Source organism: Triplophysa rosa, linkage group LG18 (assembly GCF_024868665.1).
Source record: "Triplophysa rosa linkage group LG18, Trosa_1v2, whole genome shotgun sequence".
NCBI classification, from domain to species: Eukaryota; Metazoa; Chordata; class Actinopteri; order Cypriniformes; family Nemacheilidae; genus Triplophysa; species Triplophysa rosa.
The window spans coordinates 11,167,943-11,189,108 of NC_079907.1; the positions used below are offsets into that span (position 1 = coordinate 11,167,943).

The following is a 21,166-nucleotide window of genomic DNA, read 5'->3' on the forward strand; positions in this document are numbered from 1 at the left end:
CACCCGTGTTTTGATTTTGAAGTGCATCTCTTACTTCATGACTGCATACATCAGTATATTGACCAATTGTTTTCATTTAAAGTTGCAAGTAACCAAGTTTGAAATGCTTGTTCTACACAGATTTAATTGACATGAGACATCCAATGTTGTCTTGTCCAGGATAGCATTTATGTTACAAATGTAAAGACTGCCCTTGTATATGGTTTTTGTGATCCAGTTACAAAACGTCTTGTGCCAGTCACTTAGAAACGCATGCAGTTATGCATAATATTGACCAGTTTGACATTTTGGTTAAATCTTTTTTACCCTTTTGGTCAAACTTCAGAATAGGGGGCAATTCTCACTATTAACAAACCATTAACTAAGACTTTTTCCCCAATAAACTCTTAATTTGTTGCTTATTAATAGTTAGTAAGGTAGTTGTTAGGTTAAGGTATTGGGTAGGATTAGGGATGTAGAGTATGGTCATGCTTTATAAGTACTAATAAACAACCAATATGCCAATAACAGGCATGCTAATAACAACTAGTTAATAGTGAGAATTGCCCCCTATACTGAAGTGTTACCAATCTTTTTTTTGTTAGTTTATAGAGTATGTTTTAATATGTATTCCGTTAAGTTAAAGGCGGGTTTTCATTTAATCATTAACGGTGTACGCTATTGTTATCCCATCAATTCACTATCCAATAGTTGGTTTGTGATTCAAGTGTGTTTATGTGCATTACATTAGCTTGCGTGTCTTTCTGTGCCCATGCTGCTGATTTATAGATGAATAGAGAGACTATTGATGTATGGCGGTATGGCAGAAAGCCTCTGAATGTTCGATGCTGTCCTCCATGAGGAACCCTAAATACATCATTCATCTCCTAATGACTACACACAGCCTCTGAGGGCCCATTGAGAGCATCACATACAATACTCACCCAAAGTCAGACTAAAGGAACGGGCTATTCTCTCATAAATGCCCCAAATCACCACATTAATGACTCTTACAATGTTTCAAACTTCAAACACATCTTACAATGGACTGTTGGATTTTGTGGCACTAATGGAAACACACACCTAACAGTGAGCACAATAAGCCTCAGGTTTCTGCTTATAGGACGTTAGAAATTAACTTAAAGGAAATTAACAGTGTGTTACTGTGTTCATTTCTAATACTTACTTAATATTGAAGGTGTTCTATATATATTTGTTCATCTTTTTCTAGAATGAGGTTTTGTGTTGAAATTCAATATCACTTCTTTTTCAGGCATACTTTACACTTGAACGCTTGAGTGGATGAGTGAATGGTTAATGTAGCTTTATCTCCACCTAGTGGTTACAATGTGCAAATGGCCGCTTTTTTCTATCCCTCTTTCATTTAGAATAATTGTTAAATTGTTTGTTCCCATTTTCTTTGTTTTTACCTAATCTTTACTCTGTCTTTGTCGTTCTCTTTGTCGTTCATTCAAGTCTATCCGCTTGTGTAACAACTGGTGAAACTGACTAATGGAACTCGCCAATCCTGTTGGTCCAGTATGCGGTTGTGTATGCATGGCTGGATGTGGCTGGGGTTTTCTTTAAGTGTTTGGTTGTAAGGTTATTTGTACATGTTTAGTAATTTTAGAGAGTTTACTGTTTGTTCACATTAAAGTGAAAGTGTGTAATCTTTTAATAGTTCAGCCAAAACAAAGATTCTGTCGTTTGTGCCATGTTGTGCCAAACCCACATTTTTTTGTGGGTTTGGATAAAACAACCACACTTGTTTTATCATTATCTGGTTGGGTGTATTCAATACAATGGCAGACCATTTTAATTCTTCTTAGGCACTTTATGGTTGACACTTAAATGCTTTATTAAGTTTCAAGTCATTATGTACTGCTTTTGTATGGAATCCACCCACACTTCCTTTACAACATTTTATTTTATCCTGGCCTAAAATACATTTAGACAACTATATATGAGCTATAAGTTAGTTGATTTCCCACCGGTGTGTAAACATTATGGTTCATTGATGCTTGCAAAACATTTCTCTATTTATTTGGTAGTCCGACGTAGCAGCACTGGCATAACTGATGTTATGAGTTTGGGGTGGAACTGTTTGTCCAACAGTGGCAGATTAATAGTTAAATATATAAAATATAGGTCACACTTTATTTTAAGGTCCAATTCTCTGTATTAATAAACCATTAACTATGACTTTTGCCTCAGTAAACTACTAATTTGTTGCTTATTAATAGTTAGTAAGGTAGTTGTTAGGTTTAGGTATTGGGTAGGATTAGGGAAGTAGAATTTTGTCATGTTGAATATGTGCTTTATAAGTACTAATAAACAGCTAATATGCTAAAAATAGGCATCTAATAAGCAACTAGTTAATAATGAGAATTGGTCCCTTTACTAAAGTGTTTCCAAAATATATATTTCGGTAACACATTATAATAACTTTCATTAATAAATAATTAACCCACATTATATGCTTAACAGATCATTAGTTACTATATATTCAAATAGCTAGAAACGTAAGATGGTGTGTAACTGTTTGTTAATATGTACTAATAAACTTATCAAGCATTACCTAATGATTAATAGATCATTATTTAATGTAAATTCAAATGCTTACAAATGTCATTAAACATTTAATTCATATGATAATGCACTTCTTGAAAACCTACAAACTATTTTAACAGATGTTATTCAATAATTGAAAGCTTTTGTTATTGTACAACACTTTTGCTGCTATTGAGTATGATATGGCTAAGGTTAGGAACAGGTTAGTGGTATGTGCAGGTTTAAGGGTTGGTTAAGGGGGCAACAGTGTACAGGGGTCAATTTGATGACTATGGTTTGATTACCGTTTTATTACTGATGATTAGGCCTACTGTTTTACTTTGCTTACTGTTTTACACTGATTTGATAAATGAAGTATTCTCTTTAAATGTTGATTTCTCTGGTTGATGTATGATTCAAGGAATGTTCTATTTAATTGGACACAATTGTATGCTAATGTAAATGTTGAGGCAAAACATGCCTTGCACACAAATGACAATGAGTGTTATGTCTTTAGCAAGCATTAAATGTAACTAAATGTAACACAAATGTTGTAAAAGTCCAATGCCCATAAAGGTACTAAATGATAAGTAAACATTTATAAACATTCACAAAAATGAAGAATAGTCAACTTTAGATTGGGTACTGCAAAACATGAACAAATTATTAATAAATGATTTTTAAAGATGTGTAAATGGGGTAAATTCAGGTCATTTGGGACACATGTTTACAATCAAGATGACTAAGTTATTAATGATTAGTAAATGCTTATAAACATTTAAAAATGATGAATAGTTTCCACTTTAGATTGAGTGCTTCAAATACATGAACAAATAACTACTAAATGATTTGCTGAAATGTCAAAATAGAAGATGTCTACACAACAAACAAAGAACAAATATAATGACATTTACAGACTGTGATTATGAATTAATGAATAATATGTTAAATGAATAGTTTGTGAAGTACTTATAATTACCAAGCAAGAGTTTAACAACATTTATAAAAGTTTTTTTCAGTACATATAAAATAAACTTTCATTGTAATTTCTGTTAAAATCTTTTGTAGATTTTTTAAAAGTGAATGATCATATGAATTAAAAGTTTAATGACATATGTAAACATTAACTAATGATCTGTTAAGCATTATATACTGTTTCTTAATAATTTATAAATTAAGTTTTTAATAATTGTAAACTGTCAAAATTAAAGATTTTTAAAAAGTGCATGATCATATGAATTGGAAGTTTAATGACATTAGTAATTTCAATTTACATTAACATCTGTTAATCATTAGGTAATGCTTAGTAAAACTACATTAGTAAACATTAACAAGCACATTATCTCATATTTCTAGCTATGTGAAAATAATTTACTAATGATTCTGTTAAGCGGGGATAATGTTTGTTAATGATTTATTAATGAAAGTTATTATAAAGTGTCACCAATGTTTCTGATATTTTTTACTTTGTACTTTAATTTCATGACCTTAAAAATTTTGCATTTACACCATATGGTTTTGATGTATTTGTCTTTGGTCCGAGTGACTTCATTTTATAGGTGCATACACATGTGGGTCGGCCTGTTTTATGATTGGTTACTTGCACGTGCCATTTTTGTGTTTCCTGCTGTTCCATTGTATGAAGTCAAGCAAGCATTTTGTAGTTTTCCATATAAAAGTAGGTATGTGTGTTTTATTGAAGTCCTTGCAAACCTTCATGACCTTCATGAGGGCAGGCATATGGGAGCGAAACAGGCTTACTTGTAGAAATGTTTTAAATGCATAAAAAGACAAGATTTAAAGGGATGGTTAACTCAAAAGTTCATCAGTTGTTACAAACCTGTATGACTTTCTTTGTTGTATTCTGATATTGCTGTTGATAATTAAAATCAACACCCCATCCAAAACAAATAACTTCCTTCATTGTTCTACACTCAAAATAACTAATGCTTGCTCAGTCTTTTTTCCATCATCAGCATATACCCCTCCTATTGCTGATTGGTTTATGGCTTTGTGTAGCAAATCTAACAAATATTCACAAAGTTGTTTCTTTGGGTGTTGATTTGGATTTTCAAATGTGTCTCTCAGAAATCGCATACTCCTCTTTCAAGCCACCTGCCTTTATGTCTACTGTAGCTCTTCGTCTTGATTCACTATCCCAACACACCAGTTTAAGGTTCACTGATTTTCAAGACTCCCAGCAAATCCGCTTTAGAGGCTCATTCCGTGTCTTGCAGATTCAGTAAATCTCATAAAACTCATAAATCCTGTGCAGGTGATTCAGTGATGTACAGGTCTTTTGGTGCTGGTTAATGGTTAAACCCTGCATGCTATTTGTCGTATGGTCTATGTGTAGCCTATACGTATAATCAGAGCTGGGTAGATTACTTATGAATTGTAATCAGTTACTGATTACAGATTACATGACAATTTTTTTTGTCAATAACGTAATCTCTTAGATTACACATTTTTGATAACGTAATCTGACTACTTTTGGATTACATTTATTTTACTTTTGACTTCAATCTTATTTGATGTTACATATATTGAAGCAGGAGGATTTTGTACTATTTTGACAGATACAACGAGGAAAAATATTCTATTCTTTATCACCAACAACAAGAGCCTCAACATCTTTTTAAAGTACAGTACCGACTAAATGCTAACACTCATATAATTTGTTAGTGTTTACTGATAGTAACAGTGAATAGTTTTCCCACGAGTTTCCTTAAAGCGCCACGAAACCTAAGCGCTATTTTTGCCTTCTGGGTTTAAAATCCTCATCTAGCCAGCATCAAAAGACTATAGTACATCGATGACGTGTAGGTGTCTCATTATTATTCATGAGACTGTGTTTTGTTGACCAATGAGAAGACATTTCTCCTAATTATTCATGACAGCGCCTTGTGATTGGAGCGCCCATCTCCAAATGCTGAGTGCCGCTCCATTTTGCATCTCTCTGCGATTTCAAAGTCCCTTCCCTCTCTGCTGGAAAAAAACTCGAAGAATCACAAACATATATAAGTGGTAGGTATGTTTATTATAAAAAAATTAGAAAATAAAATGAAAAAATGTAGGGAAAATCACTGAACTGTAAGCAATTTACTGCCATTCTGTGAATAATATGTAATCATGTAATCCATAAAAAGTAACTGTAGTCTGATTACGAGTATTTTAAAATTTAGTTTACTCAAATACAAGTACTAGATTTTTGGAATCTGATTACGTAATCCAGATTACATGTAATACGTTACTACCCAGATCTGCGTATAATATATAACAGTGGTTCTCAAACTGTTGTAAGTGTACCACTGGTGGTACACATGTTTTAAGGTCATTTAATGTGATTTTTTTATGGTTGTGAGTGGGTGGTACAAGGAATGTTTAATTTGATCAAAGTCGGTACTTAATTACAAATTATTTAATTCTTAAAAAATATTTAATTCTTAACTACTTCATTAGTATTTAATAGTAGTAAATTAAATAGGTTTAAAAAACACATAAACTGCAGTATATAAAAACATCTTCGAAAAATATTATAAAGGATTTTCAATTTTTGCCTCTCATGACTGCGCACACCTATTAGTAAACGGCATGAACTCCTTGCCTATGAAGTTGTGTGTGTGTGTGTGTATGTGGGTGTGTATCTTTATGTGTGCATAGATCCCTCATTCTTCCAGAAGCAGCGCCACGGTGCTCATATTTAGCCAAGTGTTTTATTGACTGTAGTACTGTTTTTTTTCACACTGTATGAAGTTTACAGACACGTAAACACACTTGAGCACATAGGAATACTGTGGTGTTCATACTCTTAAAACAGCATGCACACGCCAATGACACGCCATGCATTTAATAACAACACAACTGCCACGAGTACTGCACAGAATTACACAACTAGAGGGAGTGAGAGAAAAAATGAAAATGATTAAACCCATGTCAATAAAACCATTGCAGTACCATGTTCATTTTGGAACTTTTTCGTAAGTGTTTGGATAATGCAATGAAATATATCTCAAATTAAGAGATGTATAAAACTGACCTGAAACTTTTGTTTTGTGTAAGATTGTGTCTGCATTTGACCTCTCTTTGACCTTGCGGGGCTGTGTAATGTGTGTTAAACCCGATCTCCACAGTGGTCTTGCCAGTTATCTGGGGAAGTGAACATGTGTCTGTGTATTTTGTTAAGCAAGTATGTGAAATCGTTTTACTTAGAACTGTGACATCGGTCTAACCTGCTCTGCTCCTCTTTCCCACATCTCACCTTCAATCTTTTCTCCTCCTTTCTTCTCGCTTCAGTTCTCCCATCAATCTGATGACTGCTGTAAATTGTAATTGGCTGTAATGACACCACTAGATGGCAGCAGCGTGCTTTATGGATATCACAGTGGCGCATGATTAAATCTCCAGCATACCTTTCATTGCGATCATGTTTTTTCTTTTCCTCTCTTCTCCATACGGATTATGGTTTGACAAACCAGATACTGTGTGATCTGTAAAAGAGGCAGTTCGAATAATGTTTCCCCCACCCTCCTCTTTCCATCTCTTAGTTTTTCATATGTACTTTCAAGCCACTGGTTACAAGTCTTTAGGGTGACATAAAGGTTTAAGGTGCTTTCGATGCCGTGGCACGCATCCGGGCAGACTTAGGGCCCCGGATGGAAAAGGACAAAATTGATTTTGGGACTGATGTATCTCTTATCTCGCTCTTTAGTTTTTACTCCATTCCCCTCTCTCATGTCTTCTCACATCACCTTTGAACTCATTAGGTATTGATGGATTCATTCGGAGGGACTGTTTTGTTAGAATCTGTCAAATGTGCATGCTTTACTGTATATGAACCTTCTGAACTTAATATAATTTTTTGTCTTTATTATCTTTCATAGATTTGCCAATGACATAATCAAGGCTTCGCAGACTGCCTGGGGTCAGGTCATCTAACCCCAACGGTGCAGGATTGTTGTGGCATCGTTGTGAAGTTGAAAGGAAGCTGATTTTCAAGTCATCATGCCGGCCCTCTCCACCAGAACTGGCAGTGAGATAGGTGAACCAAATCTTCTGTCATTTGACCACCTTAATAATATAGACAATGATATAGTCTAGGACAGACAAGAGTTGCTAACAAAATGCGGTAACACCTTACAATAAGGTTGTATTTGTATTATTAAATACCTTAGCTCAGTGGTTCTCAAACTGGGGGCCCCAAGATGGATCCAGGGGGGCCACAGATTTTGTGGCATTTTATGAAATATAGAAATTTATCATAGATTTTATGCAATCAAACATCAGAAAAATGACACCACCAACCAAACGAATTGAGGTTCCAGCATTGTATAACTGAATGTTTTTGGTTTAATAAAAATTCTAAGTTTAAGATTATATGTCTTTATATGGGGGGCCGCAAAGCGATGCACTTAACACAAAGGGGGCCTTACAATGAAAAAGTTTGAGAACCACTGCCTTAGCTAATATGAACAATGAGCAAAAATTATTATTACTTTTTAGCATTGGATTGGTTTCTAAAGTACCTGTAAGGTTGACGCCCCTGTATGTCTTTAGGCATGGATATCAAAAATTATTTCCCCTGTGATGGAAGAGTAATGTGATGTGATGAAGATGTGTTTTTCAGATTTACAGCTTTTCCTAAATAGCAGTCATGTTACTCATCGGATGTTGGAACTTCAATAGACAAAGTGGAAACTTAGACCATCAGTTTACTAATATGGTCATTTCACACAATTACTGACTCTTTGGGATCCAAATAAAACTTGAACTTGGCTTTCTAACGCAGGATTCAATTTAGTGATGTAATTTACCTCTTTAACTCATTAGCTCAAATGTTTAGGGGTAACAGTATCAACATTTGTGCGTTTCGAGAGCTAAACCACACACACAGCACAGCTAAACATTGTTCTGTGGGCCAGACACACACTGCGTTCCCTTCTTCCTTTATTTCTGGCACATATCGCTCTTGGCCTCGTTTTCTTTATAAAGAAGGGATTACTATGTTAATCTAATCTATTTGAAAATAATGCCTAGTTGGGGTATAAAAGCCTGATGGACGACTGTAAGGTTGCCGGGAGACATGCGTCCGCTGAGGTGCATAATCCTGCCTTACCCAACAGACTTTTAATGAACGCTTTGAAAGCCCAGCAAGCCACTGTGGATCTAATAGATGGGGCCCATTATATAACTTATGTTGAGATGTATGCCCTAAACCTTCTGCCACTTATTTGAGGCGCTCTTGATGTGTTATTGGCTGCTGTTCTTTTGTTGGACACCTGACACAAACCCTCTCTCACATATTTAAACCCATTCATGAGGCAGGAAATTGAGATTTAATTGCCAAAACCCACATTAAAATTGATCAAGGAGGACTGCCACTGAAATATTAGCTTATATCTGGCTCACTTTTCCCTTTTTCTTGTTACTTTCTCATTGGACCACTTCATCTTGTACTGTCTGTTCTGTTCTCATTTGATCTCCATTCCTCTGTATGAAAGAACGCTATGGACATTAGAATGCTGTTCCTTTACTACATGTATCCTGTTTTTTGTGTGGGAGTTTTGCTTCCTGGTCGCATTTGATTTCACGACCCTTGGGTGTCCTTGGACAGACGGACTCATCCACCCACTACCTGTAAAAAGTGAGAGTTTGGTGTTGATGTCGGGTGATGAATTACTGTAATTCTTTTTACATAAACTGCATACTCAATCTTTTAATGCACATCTCACATTCACACAATCACACAGTTTTCCTGTATTTTCATAACGAAAAGTGTCTAAAAGCAGCCTTTGCTCTCATGTTATTAATGAAAAGATGAATACTTTTTAATAGTGAAGATTCATCATTGCTCTGAACGAAGTCTATGAGTAAACGGAGTTAAAGATTGCAATACATGGAAGATTTGAACTATACAATACGCATAAGGAATCCCTTGATTATATCATGACCCTGATATTGATATAATATGATATCAGCTGTCCCATCCCTCATTTTCAAGATCCCATTTCATCTCACTTCTGATCCTATTCAGATGTGCATTTGTCTTCTAGCAGTGGACATCATATCAGTTTAATCTTATTTTACATACAAATCTGTTGAGAAACAGATGTAATTATTTGTTTTTGAGTGGTTTGGTTCTCATATCCACAGAAACGTGCAGTCTGTTAGCCAGATCACTTTGAATCTGCCCGTTTTAGCACCCTACAGCGCATTTATGTGCCTTATGTAGTTTTACTGTGTTATTCTAGGCCGGTCTGCTCGTCCAATTACCATCTCTCCCGAAAGTGTCACAAAAAAGATAAGAGCTCCAGGTCTGCTCGAAAGAAAGAGCGACAAAGACACGGACCAAAGGGAACATATGGGAAGCTCTTAGGGCGAAAGTTCTTTACCAGATAATGAAGACGTCTGTACGTGTGACAGTTTAATGCGTGTACAGGTATTACACATAAAACTCCCTGTGCAGGTATTCTACTTGAAGCTGAGAGATATTGTCCTTAAATGTGCATAGTTGTTCTTTTGATTTAGGGCGTACGTCTGTGTGTGTGGACACGCATATTTCCATCCATTCTGTTGAGAAACAAGTGTGTGGTGTAATGATGTCGTCGTCTGTAACGAGATCCACATTCAGCTCCATATTGTTTATCGTTCAGGTGCTGAGTCTCTCTTATGGCTTCAGCAGAGTGCCGGCTGAATATGGCTGCAATGAGGGATATGACAGGAATGGCCATATTAAATTTCTTCTCGGCTAACAGTAAATTTTTCCGTTCTGATGTCAAGAATGCCGAGCATTTGGGACCAGAGGACGAGCGAAGGAGAGAGAGGAGAACGTTAGGAGCAGCAACAGCATGCGCTTTGGGAGCACTTTATCGATTTCCAGCTATTTATCCTCTGCTTTTCCATCTCTCTCTCTTCTGCCATAGGGATACAGAACTGAAACACGAGGATTTGTTGCCACTGGAAAAGCTCCCTGTTTCCAATTACATCAGAATGAGAATTTCCACTTCATTTTACCAAATGCAAGCGAAAGGAGAGGGAGAAACGTGGAGGGAGAAGGAATTTCATTTATTTGTGTATTTTTATGTCCCCTTTTGGAGAGGATAAAGACGTCTGCCACTGTCAATGAGCAGAATGCGTACAGATTTAAAAAGGTGGATCCTGGAACAATGCATTCTGTGCTAACATCTTTCGAATTATTAGGTGATTTACAAAATTCACAAGCGACACTCGGGGCACCATAATGAGCGCTAGTTTGTCTGAGGCTTCTGTGCACCAAGATTATGATAAGAAAGGTTTTAACATTGCAAATCTGTGGAGACCCATAACTGGAGGATATCAAACACGTTTAGGTCCCATGATGGAGTTTATTGTTAAAAGCCTTTAGCAGAAGGAGTTGAATGCACCGTTTAGTGGGTGGCTGTATGTGTTTATGATGGAAGTAGATGGTCTAGAACATGCAAGTAGATCTGGGCAGGAGTTCTGATGTGGTGTGGTTTAGGAGGCTGAAGCTGAGGACCAAGAGTACAGCGATGAATCCCTGCGATGGGCTCAGACTGCTAATAGAGCTTTTTATGGCTTGTGTGTTTGTGCGCTTCACCTGTATTGTCAGTTGAGAATAGATACAGCTTATAAAGAACAGTCGAGACTTGAATCAATTCCATTATTTGGAAAAAAGGCCATGTAAGCAGTTGGAGACCAAACGGATACCCCACATTTGTTGGAAGGAGTCTGATCAGAGCATCACTTGCACACATGCATTCCCTGTCTTTTCTCTTGTTCTTTGCTTCGCTCTCTCTTTTCTTTTATAATTTGTCCGCTCTCCTGAGCGTCTCTCTTTCTCTCTCTCTATGGATGTAGTATTTCTATTTAAGGAGGTAAATCAAAAGCACAACGAATAAAAGTACAGGGAGTGCAGCTGTTCTTGTTTTTATTTCTCCATTCACATGCTCGGGCTTTCTCGCATGAACCGTGCTTTTCTGAGCAGCACCTGAAATACTGACCCCAGAGGTGGTCTCGCGCACACGTTTGCATATGACAGATATACTGCATCACAGAGACTGTCTCTCAGCACCTGAAAGAGAGAAACTCTCTCCAGCGGTCATTTCCTGCCGAGTTGAGCGTGTGTGAATCTTTTTGCACTATTGACTTTTGAACCCATCCAAACAAGACATTTAGAGAAGGCGTTTTACTGTTCTTTAGAAATGCGGTCTGCGCTGTAAATCTATCTGGTACTGTTTTCCACCAGTTGTCCTCCTGTTGGCTAGTGCGTCAGGGGCCTGAGGCCAGCAGGGGCCAGACTGCGAGCCAGCGGGGCATATTTCCCATGCGGACAGCCTCTCTTGTGGCGTACGGTTGTGTATATTTGCTATCCTTTTTTCGTCTTCATGCCTGTGTGTGTGCGTGTCTAAGAATATCACGTCATTCCAGAAAACCGTCTTCATCCACACAGTCCGCATGCATGCGCGTAAGTGCTGTTGCGTGCCTGTGTGTGTTGTGTTGTCCAGACAGTATGAATGACCCTGTTGCCTTCCATACAGGCTGTGTAATTAAAGCCTGTCTTCATTCCCGGCGCTGTTGACCAGTAATGTTGTGAATTTGAGAAGCAGGGCCTTCCGATGGCAGCTCCTCCCTGCCATCCTCCAGTACCGCCATTGATGTCTGAGGAACGCTGTTATTTTCTGGAGGCCACTGGGAAGTGTAGGCGTGTGAAAGGGAAACGCTGTTTGGCACAGCATTCTTTCACATCTCATCCGGAAAACTTGGCAGCCAGTAATGGTCAGTTTACGCGGATCTTTTTATAGGATTCAGACACATTAGGTTAGTTGTTGACTGTAAAACTCAGTCTGCGCAGTAGTTCACAAGAACTTTAAAAAGGCCACTGAGGGCATCTTGTAATGATCTGTCCTTTCTATCATGGCTACTGTCCTGTTCAATTTTTGTTTTTAGGCGTTAAATATATAAGTGTAAGTGTTCGAAGAGTATGTTTTATGATTATGCTTATTTAAATATCGAAGTGCTTTCGTATGAAACTTTAGGGATTTCATTCACAGTTCTAGTTGTGATTCCTCGAAAAACAGGACGTTGCCAGACAAAGGGAGGAAATGAGGTGCAGCCTGGGAGAAGCCATTTTTTCTAGGCTTAGTCTGACCCAGTGAGCATGCTAAGTTAAACTGATGTTTTTCTTTTTTGGTTGCTATTGTTGGTCGTGTGGATGTACTGATGTTTCACCGCAAACCATGTCATAAGTTGTCAATAGAAAACATTTGTGAATTCGACGTGTCTATGTTAATAATTCTCTAAGTCTTGTTTATGCGGGTTTATAATTTCTCTGTGGTCATTGGCTGTGCATGTGTGTAATGTGTTTCCTGTATTTCCTCTACAGGTCTGTATGAGCTGCTGTCTGTACTCCCGTCTCAGCTGCAGCCTCATGTTGAGAGCGCAGATGACCGCTCCTTTCTACACGCTATGTTCGGAGAGAGGAGTCTACACTCATTGGTCAAGGTGAGTGTGTGTGTGAAATGTCACACTTCAGCTATTCAATAAGACACGTGGAGTGACGCACTAGATCTAACCGTTACAACCTTTCTTTATCTGCATTTTTGTGATACAAAGTTTCGGAACAATGACGTGCCCTTTTGCCGGTTGGTTGTGGAAGTTCAAGTCTTTATTGAATGTGAACTGTTTTAGATTTGTATGAGACCATCTATGCCATGTTGACGCTGAATGTTAATCTGCGGTAAAGAGACCCCCCACCGTTCATGCTGTTCGAGTGGTATTTATGTGGGTATTTATTCCCATCCTTAACACGTATAATGCACCGGTCATACGATCAACTTCTGACTCTGGCAAGCCAAACACATTTAGCATTATTTTAAGACTGGACAGGCAGAATAATTCGAAAATCTAGATTTTTAGTGCTGTGGACTGAGCTAGCCTCTGCTCAATACGTTTTTTTAACTGTCTGACCACAGAGGCTAAAAGACCTCTGCTGTTTCTCTCCATGCAATTAAAGCAGGGTTTCACACATGTCCCGGTCCACTCTGTTCATCTGCCAAACTGCCACTCCAGAGAGCCTTACAGGAAATCTGACACAACCGACAATTTCCACCTGGGTTAGGTACAAGATTCCAAACCGATACTCTGTCGTCTGCATGTGTGTGACCGTATATAAGATGAAAAGGAGAGCGACAGGAGGAGAAAGATATAGTAATTGGAAACTTTCCTTCATCCGAAGTCTAGCGGGAAGTAAATGAATCTTTTCCAAGGTTTTGCTTTAAAGTTTGATCTGATTTTCCACTTTAGGTTTATTATAGTCTGTATGGCTGCATTTACACTGTCAATCAATTCTGATTTAGGAAAAAGACTATTTTCGCTTTTTATTTGATTTGTGCAACATTCGTATGTGGTTCTGAATGATATTGCACTATTTTACCCATCACGCTTCTTTTACATATTCTGTTTTTCTCACAAGTGCTAAGATCACAATAGTGTGTTTGGACTTGCAAGCTCACTCTCTACGAGTTCTCCCACACCTTTAATATTTTAATCCTTCTGTGCAGCCCAGCTGTGAGATCAGCTGGTAATGCCTGTGGTTTTCACCTCTGGGCCTTTCTCTATTTGTTGTTACAAGAATAAACCAGGTTGAGCACAGACTCTTGTATGAGCCCTTCATAATGAACAGGTGGGGTGCTGGAGAGAGGTGATGGTAACAGTTTATTTTGAGGGTCCCACAACAGACATTCTACTGACTAATTTTGCAACTAGTTACTGTATTGTCCTAACCCTTACCTAACAGCCTACTAATACTATGGAAAGAAAAGTGGACATGTACAGATGTTGCAAAGTTACTTGTACAGGAGTCTGTAGAATGTAAAAAAGGAACTGTTGAAGTTGACCAGCATATGTTCAGCCCTCAGGTTTAGGAATCTAAAGATCTGTAATGCTGCGCTGAAATTTCAGACTTGCTAAAAATGCTCTTGGCAAATGGAACACTGTTGGTTTTTCTTACCCTTTTCCACTGACAGGATGCCTGAGTCTGTGCCCATTCTGGCCCCGTTTGGGCATTTCCACCGAAGAAATGGCAGTTCTGAGCCCGGAAAATTTGCTCTTTAAACCTGCTGGTCTCGACCCAGAGGCCGGGAGGCAGAATAATGTCCTCACCATGCAAAATTTTCAGAACAACAACAACTCAGACTGAGAACACTAATGTGTCGACAAGCATTTATTTGTCACAATTTATGAATTTCAAATTTTATATATTTACATCACGGCAAGAACCTGATCACATAAAGATGCTTAAAAATGACTTATGAAGTATGTTCCCAAATTTGGAGCCAGCTTGAAATCAAAGACCGCAATGTGACGCATTAACTTGTAGCTGGGTTATGTTGCATTGTTTGTTACAAGATACTGTATATTTTTAGCGTTTTTGGCTTTGTTTATACAGTTTTGGTGAGAGAGAGGACAGGAAGCGAAGTGGGAGAGAGAAGGTGGTGGGATCGGGAAAGGACCACGAGACGGGAATCGAACCCGGGTCGCCCGATGCGCAACTGCGCCACGTGTCGGAGCACTGCCCATGAGGCTATCGGCTCCGACTTCTTTTCTTTACATTTATTAGCAATGGGAACAAATGCAGGTACTCAGAACGGTTTGAGGTCACAAATGAATGAGAAATTTGTAGGTATAGTATGGTGGTAAATGTTCTGCTACTTGCTTTTATAATGTCATGGTATGAACATGGCAAGAACAGTCATGGAGTCACATCTATTCTTACCTTATTAAAGCTCATACAGACAGTCAATTCAAATCCCACAGACTGCTTTATCAGATTATTGCCAAGACAGAGGGAGCTGGGTTCGAACTGAACTTGAGAACGTCTACTCTTCTGTTGGACGCGAGATCCCGAAAATGTATTTGTCGGAGTTCCAGTCACTGGCAGTTGGCTATACATTTTCCTACTCAACACTGAGTTACCATATTAATGTTTGTGAAGTCTCTTAAAGAGCAGCTGGTGTCTGATTCCGATTCTTTATAATCCATATTCTGCATCCAAAATAAATTCCCAAAGTAATACAAGCCTCCTGCATCCAGTGTCTGGACTAAGCATGCTCCAGAGTCAATAAATGCATATCTCTGTGCACACACACACACACACACACACACACACACACGTGTGTGCACATGTGTCAGGGAAACTCAATGTGGTTAAGATGGAATGCAGACATACACTGACTGTACACATTTAATCCATAAAGTCACTGACGTATTACATTATACTCACGAATACAGTACTAGTTCCTGATTAAACACAAGCGAGGGCATGACCTTCTGCCCATCCAAAGCAATCTGAGATCATTTACAGCATTTACACTCATCTTCTTTACAAATAAAGTAGGGTGGTCTAGTCGTATTGGCTTTCTGTATTCTCGCCGTGCTTACGATCGAGTAGCTTGAATAAATTTGATGAATTATTGTGTTTAAATGCAGTAAATCAGTGGCATTTCTCCTGCTTTACGAGTCATGAAACTGGATCTCAGAAATGGAGAATACCACACATCACTGCAACGATGTTTGCCGCGCATCTCTGGAGTTTGGGTGTACTGTACAGTATGAGTGCGAGTTAGAAGAACAACAGTAAATGTAATATAAGATAATAAAGAAAAAAGGCAATGCAGTTTATTTGTCAGGTCATGAAGCATAATCCAGCGGTCATACTGTACATGGTGGTTTAATTGTTTTTTTGTTCGGACAAATGCTTTTTACCTTGAACATTAAGCAGCATATCTGGAATACTTAGTCCGAAAAAACAGCACTTTAAAATGACGAGTGAAAGAGGAGTGTGTGCGTGTGTGTGAGTGTGTGTGCGTGTGCCTGCGTGTGTGCTGCATCCATCCTGTATGGTGGGGTTTATGTCAACATCCGTCTCTGACAGGCATCTCACCATCAAGCCTGTCTGTCTGCACTCCCTTCCTGTCCTGTTCTGTGATCAGTTTGAGCGTGAGGTGATGAGGTGCAGTAGAACTGGTTCTGTTCTGGTCCACATGGACCTCGGTCCATCAGGGGTTATTCGATCCAGCTGCTCGTGTCACTGAGAGACAGGCGGAAGAGAAAAGGTCAATATCACTCCAACAGTGCGGATGTTAACAGGAGCCCAGAGCAGAAATACTACACCCCGAATACACACTGTTGTCCAACTGCTCTGTCTTGCTTTATACCACATGCCTACACAATCTCACATGTCTAACTAGAGGTGTTGCTGTCGATCGCCTAATGTAATTTCTTACATCCTTTTCCTGCATACTTGCTCTGTTAATGTCTACCTACACTGTTTACACCTGGTATTAATAATCCTTTTAGGTGATTCAGGGCTAGTTCACCCAAAAATGGAAATTCTGTCATCGTTTACTCGCCCTCTTGTGATTTCAAACCTGTATGACTTTCTTCTGCAGAACACAAAAGAAGATATTTTGGTACAAAAGAAGAATGTCGGTAACTGAACAACAGCGATACCCAGTGACTTGCCTTGGTTTTGTGTACGTACGATAGAAGTGAATGAGTACTGCCATTTTTGTTTGTTTTTGAGAATTCAGGTTTAAACGCCATCCTCATTGTTCTTCAGCTCGTCTCTCTAGTCTTCCGATATATTTCACATCCAGTTTCTTCTCCTTTTTGTCTGTCAGTGTGATTGTGTTTAAAGCTGTGTTTGTTTGGCTGCAGAATGCACTTGGAGGACCGGTAGGACTGACTGGCTGCCGTTTTTCTCACCTGCTTATGTTCTCAGCTCATATGTTTTGTCAAAGACCTCTGGGTATTAAACGTCTGGTCCGAGAGGGTTTAGACAGTGGTCCATTGTAGCATCTGACCTGAACACTGACCGCAAAACATTTTTCACACCTAGCGTGTTTGCCGAAGCATAGCTTTGCTTAGTCATATGTTAAAAGACTTTGAACTATAAATTCTGGCCGAATTAGGTAAAAAAGAGCCATTCCAGTGTTAGGGATGTGACATAAAAACGCTCAGAGAATGTATTTGTTACCAATTTACTGAGCCATCTGTTACATTTGACTTAACCCTCGTTGATAGATTTTAAACATCGGAATAATATCAGTCCCTGCAGAAGTTTTCTATTTTAAAAAAGAGGAATACACATGCGTTATGGATGTGACAAAAAAGGACACGCCAAACTTTGTACGATTTTTTTGAATCAAGATGTGCAAAGCAGAAACAATAATACCCAACAAATCTCTTCATAGACGTAAAATACACTAGTCAACATTTGAAGTGGATCAAAAAGGTTCATCAAAGTTGTCCTAAGACGAGAGCAATACCCGTTCTTGTCTAGGACAACTTTGATTAACTTTTTTGATCCACTTCAAATGTTGACTACTGTAGTTACTTTATTTTTATTGTCATGTGCCCATTTATGAGGAATATGTTCCGTTATGGATGTGACACTCGTGAAAATGGCACTTACCTGATTATGAAAAATCAGGCACTAAAATAAAAACAAATGCTTTAAAAACTTTAAGAGAAACCTGAAATGGGTATCTGAACCACCAAATGTTAACATATGTGCTATTAGTATAGTAAAAACCTTTGGTGAAAACTTTATTTCTTCATGGTAAGGGTGACATTTTCACAGAATTGCGAAAAAGTTTATAATCTTGTATGAGATCAGCAAAGGAGTTAAAAGCCATGACGGATTCTCATTGTTCTCCATCGTACTGTGAAATTTAGAGCTGGAAAAATGAAATGATTGTCTGAGAAATGTTTATCAGTTTGCAAGGCCTGTGTGATGTAGTGGAATAACGTGCACTAGTGCTTGATGGTATTACTCTGATTCATTGCTCTCATTTCCTGCTCTCTCTCTCTCTCTCTTTCCTTTCTTTTCTCTCTCTCTCTCTCTCTCTCTCTCTCTCTCTCTCAACTTAATTTCAATTTAAGTATGCTTTATTGGTATGACAAAAACATCTGCAGCTAGACTGTGCACAATGTGCGGTTTAAAGTAGCACTAGTGCAACAACAGTACAAATACTTATTTAAAAAAAATGTTTGTAATGCAAACTTAAATAAAGTTAAATATGTCTTTCTTTATTATGTGGAACGTGTCGTGAGCAATTGATCAGCTTTGTAATGGATTTTAAATGTCTGCTCTCTGGCGCTCCTGAGTGGACAGGCAGGTATCTGGAAAACAGCCCGAGCTGTGAACAAAGGCATTGATTCTTGCTCAAACTCTGAAATCTAAACTGTACAGAGTTGAACCGCTCTGCCACGGCACAGATGGCCTAAACAGATGTCTCTCTTAGGACACGGGAGCAACCGGACAGTTACGTTCCATTATTAACCAGATTCCACATTACATTCCTCCTTCAACGAGTGCGTATGCGTCCATGTGTGTTTGAGTGGATGAGAAATATTTACGTCTCTTTCCCTCACCCGTGAGCGTGTTCACAGGTGTGCGAGAAATTCCACCTTTACATCGCTGTAGTTACAGACTGTCTTTACGGTAGCTTTCAAGCGTTGCGAGCAGAGTGGCAAAAAAACGGTGTCTGTTCTTCACGGCCCCGGGCCGTGTCTTTCAACAGAGCCACGCTTCACCACATCACAGACGTCTCCGAACACACGGATCCAGAAAAAATGCAGTTTTTGGCTCTCTCAGCACCTGGCTTTGTAGGCCCAGGCTCATAGTGTTCCCTTTAGTTTCTGCTTCGTCAAATCGCCATGACAACCAGCCAAAGTCATCTATCTTCTCCTGGATAGGCACAGATAAATATTTAGTCCCCTTGGTAGCGGTGGGATTCTCATTCACCGCTGTGTGCTATTACATAATATTTCACAGGGCAAAATTGACATTGGACATGCTGGTAGCTTCTGCATGTTTTAAAGGCTCGAGACTATGGTGTTGTCCTGGTAACACAATTTCAGGGGGAATAAAAAAAAGTGGTCAATAGATATTTCAAATCCAAGGTAACTCGCAGTTGTTCAAACCCTTTCCTTTTTATTTTCAGTGAGAATCTACTTTACATATTCTACTTATTTTGTACCATTTTATTGTTTAGGCTCGTGGAGTTTTGTACTATTTGAATGTTTTTTAAATACTGTACCTGTTTTGAAAGTTTATGTATACATAGTCTTTATTGTGTATTAAATACACCTTATAACAATGAAACTTTTTTGATGAACTTGGTCTTCCTAAGGTTGTAATATTGTCAAATTATATTTAACATGGCTTAGTATTGTATCTTAGTTAACACACTTTTATATTTGTTTCTCTCTCCTTCAAGATCCATGAGAAGTTGCAGTGTTATGAAGACCGCTCACCAACTCCAGTACTGGACAGCGCCGGCTCACTGGCCCAAGACGTAAGTGAGCCACATGCACCCACTTCCTGTTAACCGTCAAAACACCTTTATGCTCATAAACTTTACACACTTCTGCACGGGTAACTGCGCACACACGTTCAGAGAAAAACTCAACGTGTGCCTGCAAAAACACACACACAGACGTCTCGCAGCACGTCTAGCTCAAGACCGACTCCAGGAGCAACTTGTCATTAAAGAAAAGAGAAAGATAGATGGATGTCTGGGGCGGAAAACACAAGTAGATGGGCTGCAGATGAGAGCGTGAGATGAGGCGTGGAGTATTGTGTGCGTCTGCATAAGACATTAGTCATCAGTATTATAAAACACTCAACGTTTAAACTCTCAACGGTTTGCATAATGTAAACTGACTACTATATCAACACGGCCACATAGACTTACACACACACACAAACCTATGTAAACTTTGAAGAGTTTACTCTGGATATGATCAGAGAGAGGAAAGACAGAGGAAAAGAACACAAAGACGAATCGGAGAAGAGCAGCCCGGGTCAGCATTGACGTTCAGATTAGCAGAAATGATTTTGCTATCCAGACTTCAGATTGCAAAAGTGTTGTTGCATAATAAAATGGCACATCTGGTAAAACAAAGTAATGTTTTGTCCTCATGTCTACCTCCTCCGCACACTGCTAACTACGACGACCCAAGAAGAGCTGATCGGCTTTGATGACCGGCTTGCGTTTCCATAAATCTCAACTTCCGTCACTGAACTTTCTCAAACCACAGCTCAGATCCAACCCTCAGATTTTACACTTTCCTTCGGCATCCCTAAAGGACCCTCCGATATCTGCCCATGTGCATGCACGCCGCCCATCAAAGGTTAAACAGCCAAAGCGACCAAATTACTCAGAGCGCTGCTGTGTTTCTTCAGACGGATCGTTTTCATCCGTTGCTCTGAGGAATATACGCCTTGCTGCTGTTTTAAACGGTGTAGTGGGTTTGCCGCCGCAGCTCATTTGAGTGTTAAGTTTCGCTAATGGAGCTTTAATTTATAGTTTAACATAAAACGCCAGTTTAACCTCCGCCTGGCCCGGGATGCTGTCTAGCATCGGCGCAGCAGGCAAGCTCCTTTCATGCATACACACAATTCCACGGAAAGCTTTTGCAGCGATGACACACACACACACACACACGCACAGGCACACACACACACACACACACACACACACACACACACACACACACACACACACACACACACACACNCACACACACACACACACACACATTCTATAGTGTCTCAGTTGAGAAGCAGGTG

The 21,166-nt window shown here is 38.9% G+C and overlaps 1 protein-coding gene across 3 annotated transcripts in view; it reads left to right on the plus strand.

The window, feature by feature from the left end:
- Positions 1-21,166, plus strand: part of mpp7a (MAGUK p55 scaffold protein 7a) — a 113,078-nt gene that overhangs the window by 32,236 nt on the left and 59,676 nt on the right. For all 3 annotated transcript variants that reach the window (XM_057358240.1, XM_057358239.1, XM_057358241.1), the window contains exons 2-4: positions 7,413-7,570; positions 12,911-13,029; positions 19,812-19,889. In XM_057358240.1, coding sequence (XP_057214223.1) covers positions 7,534-7,570; positions 12,911-13,029; positions 19,812-19,889 — 234 coding nt within the window. In that variant the 5' untranslated portion in view covers positions 7,413-7,533. The remainder of the gene's footprint in view (positions 1-7,412; positions 7,571-12,910; positions 13,030-19,811; positions 19,890-21,166) is intronic.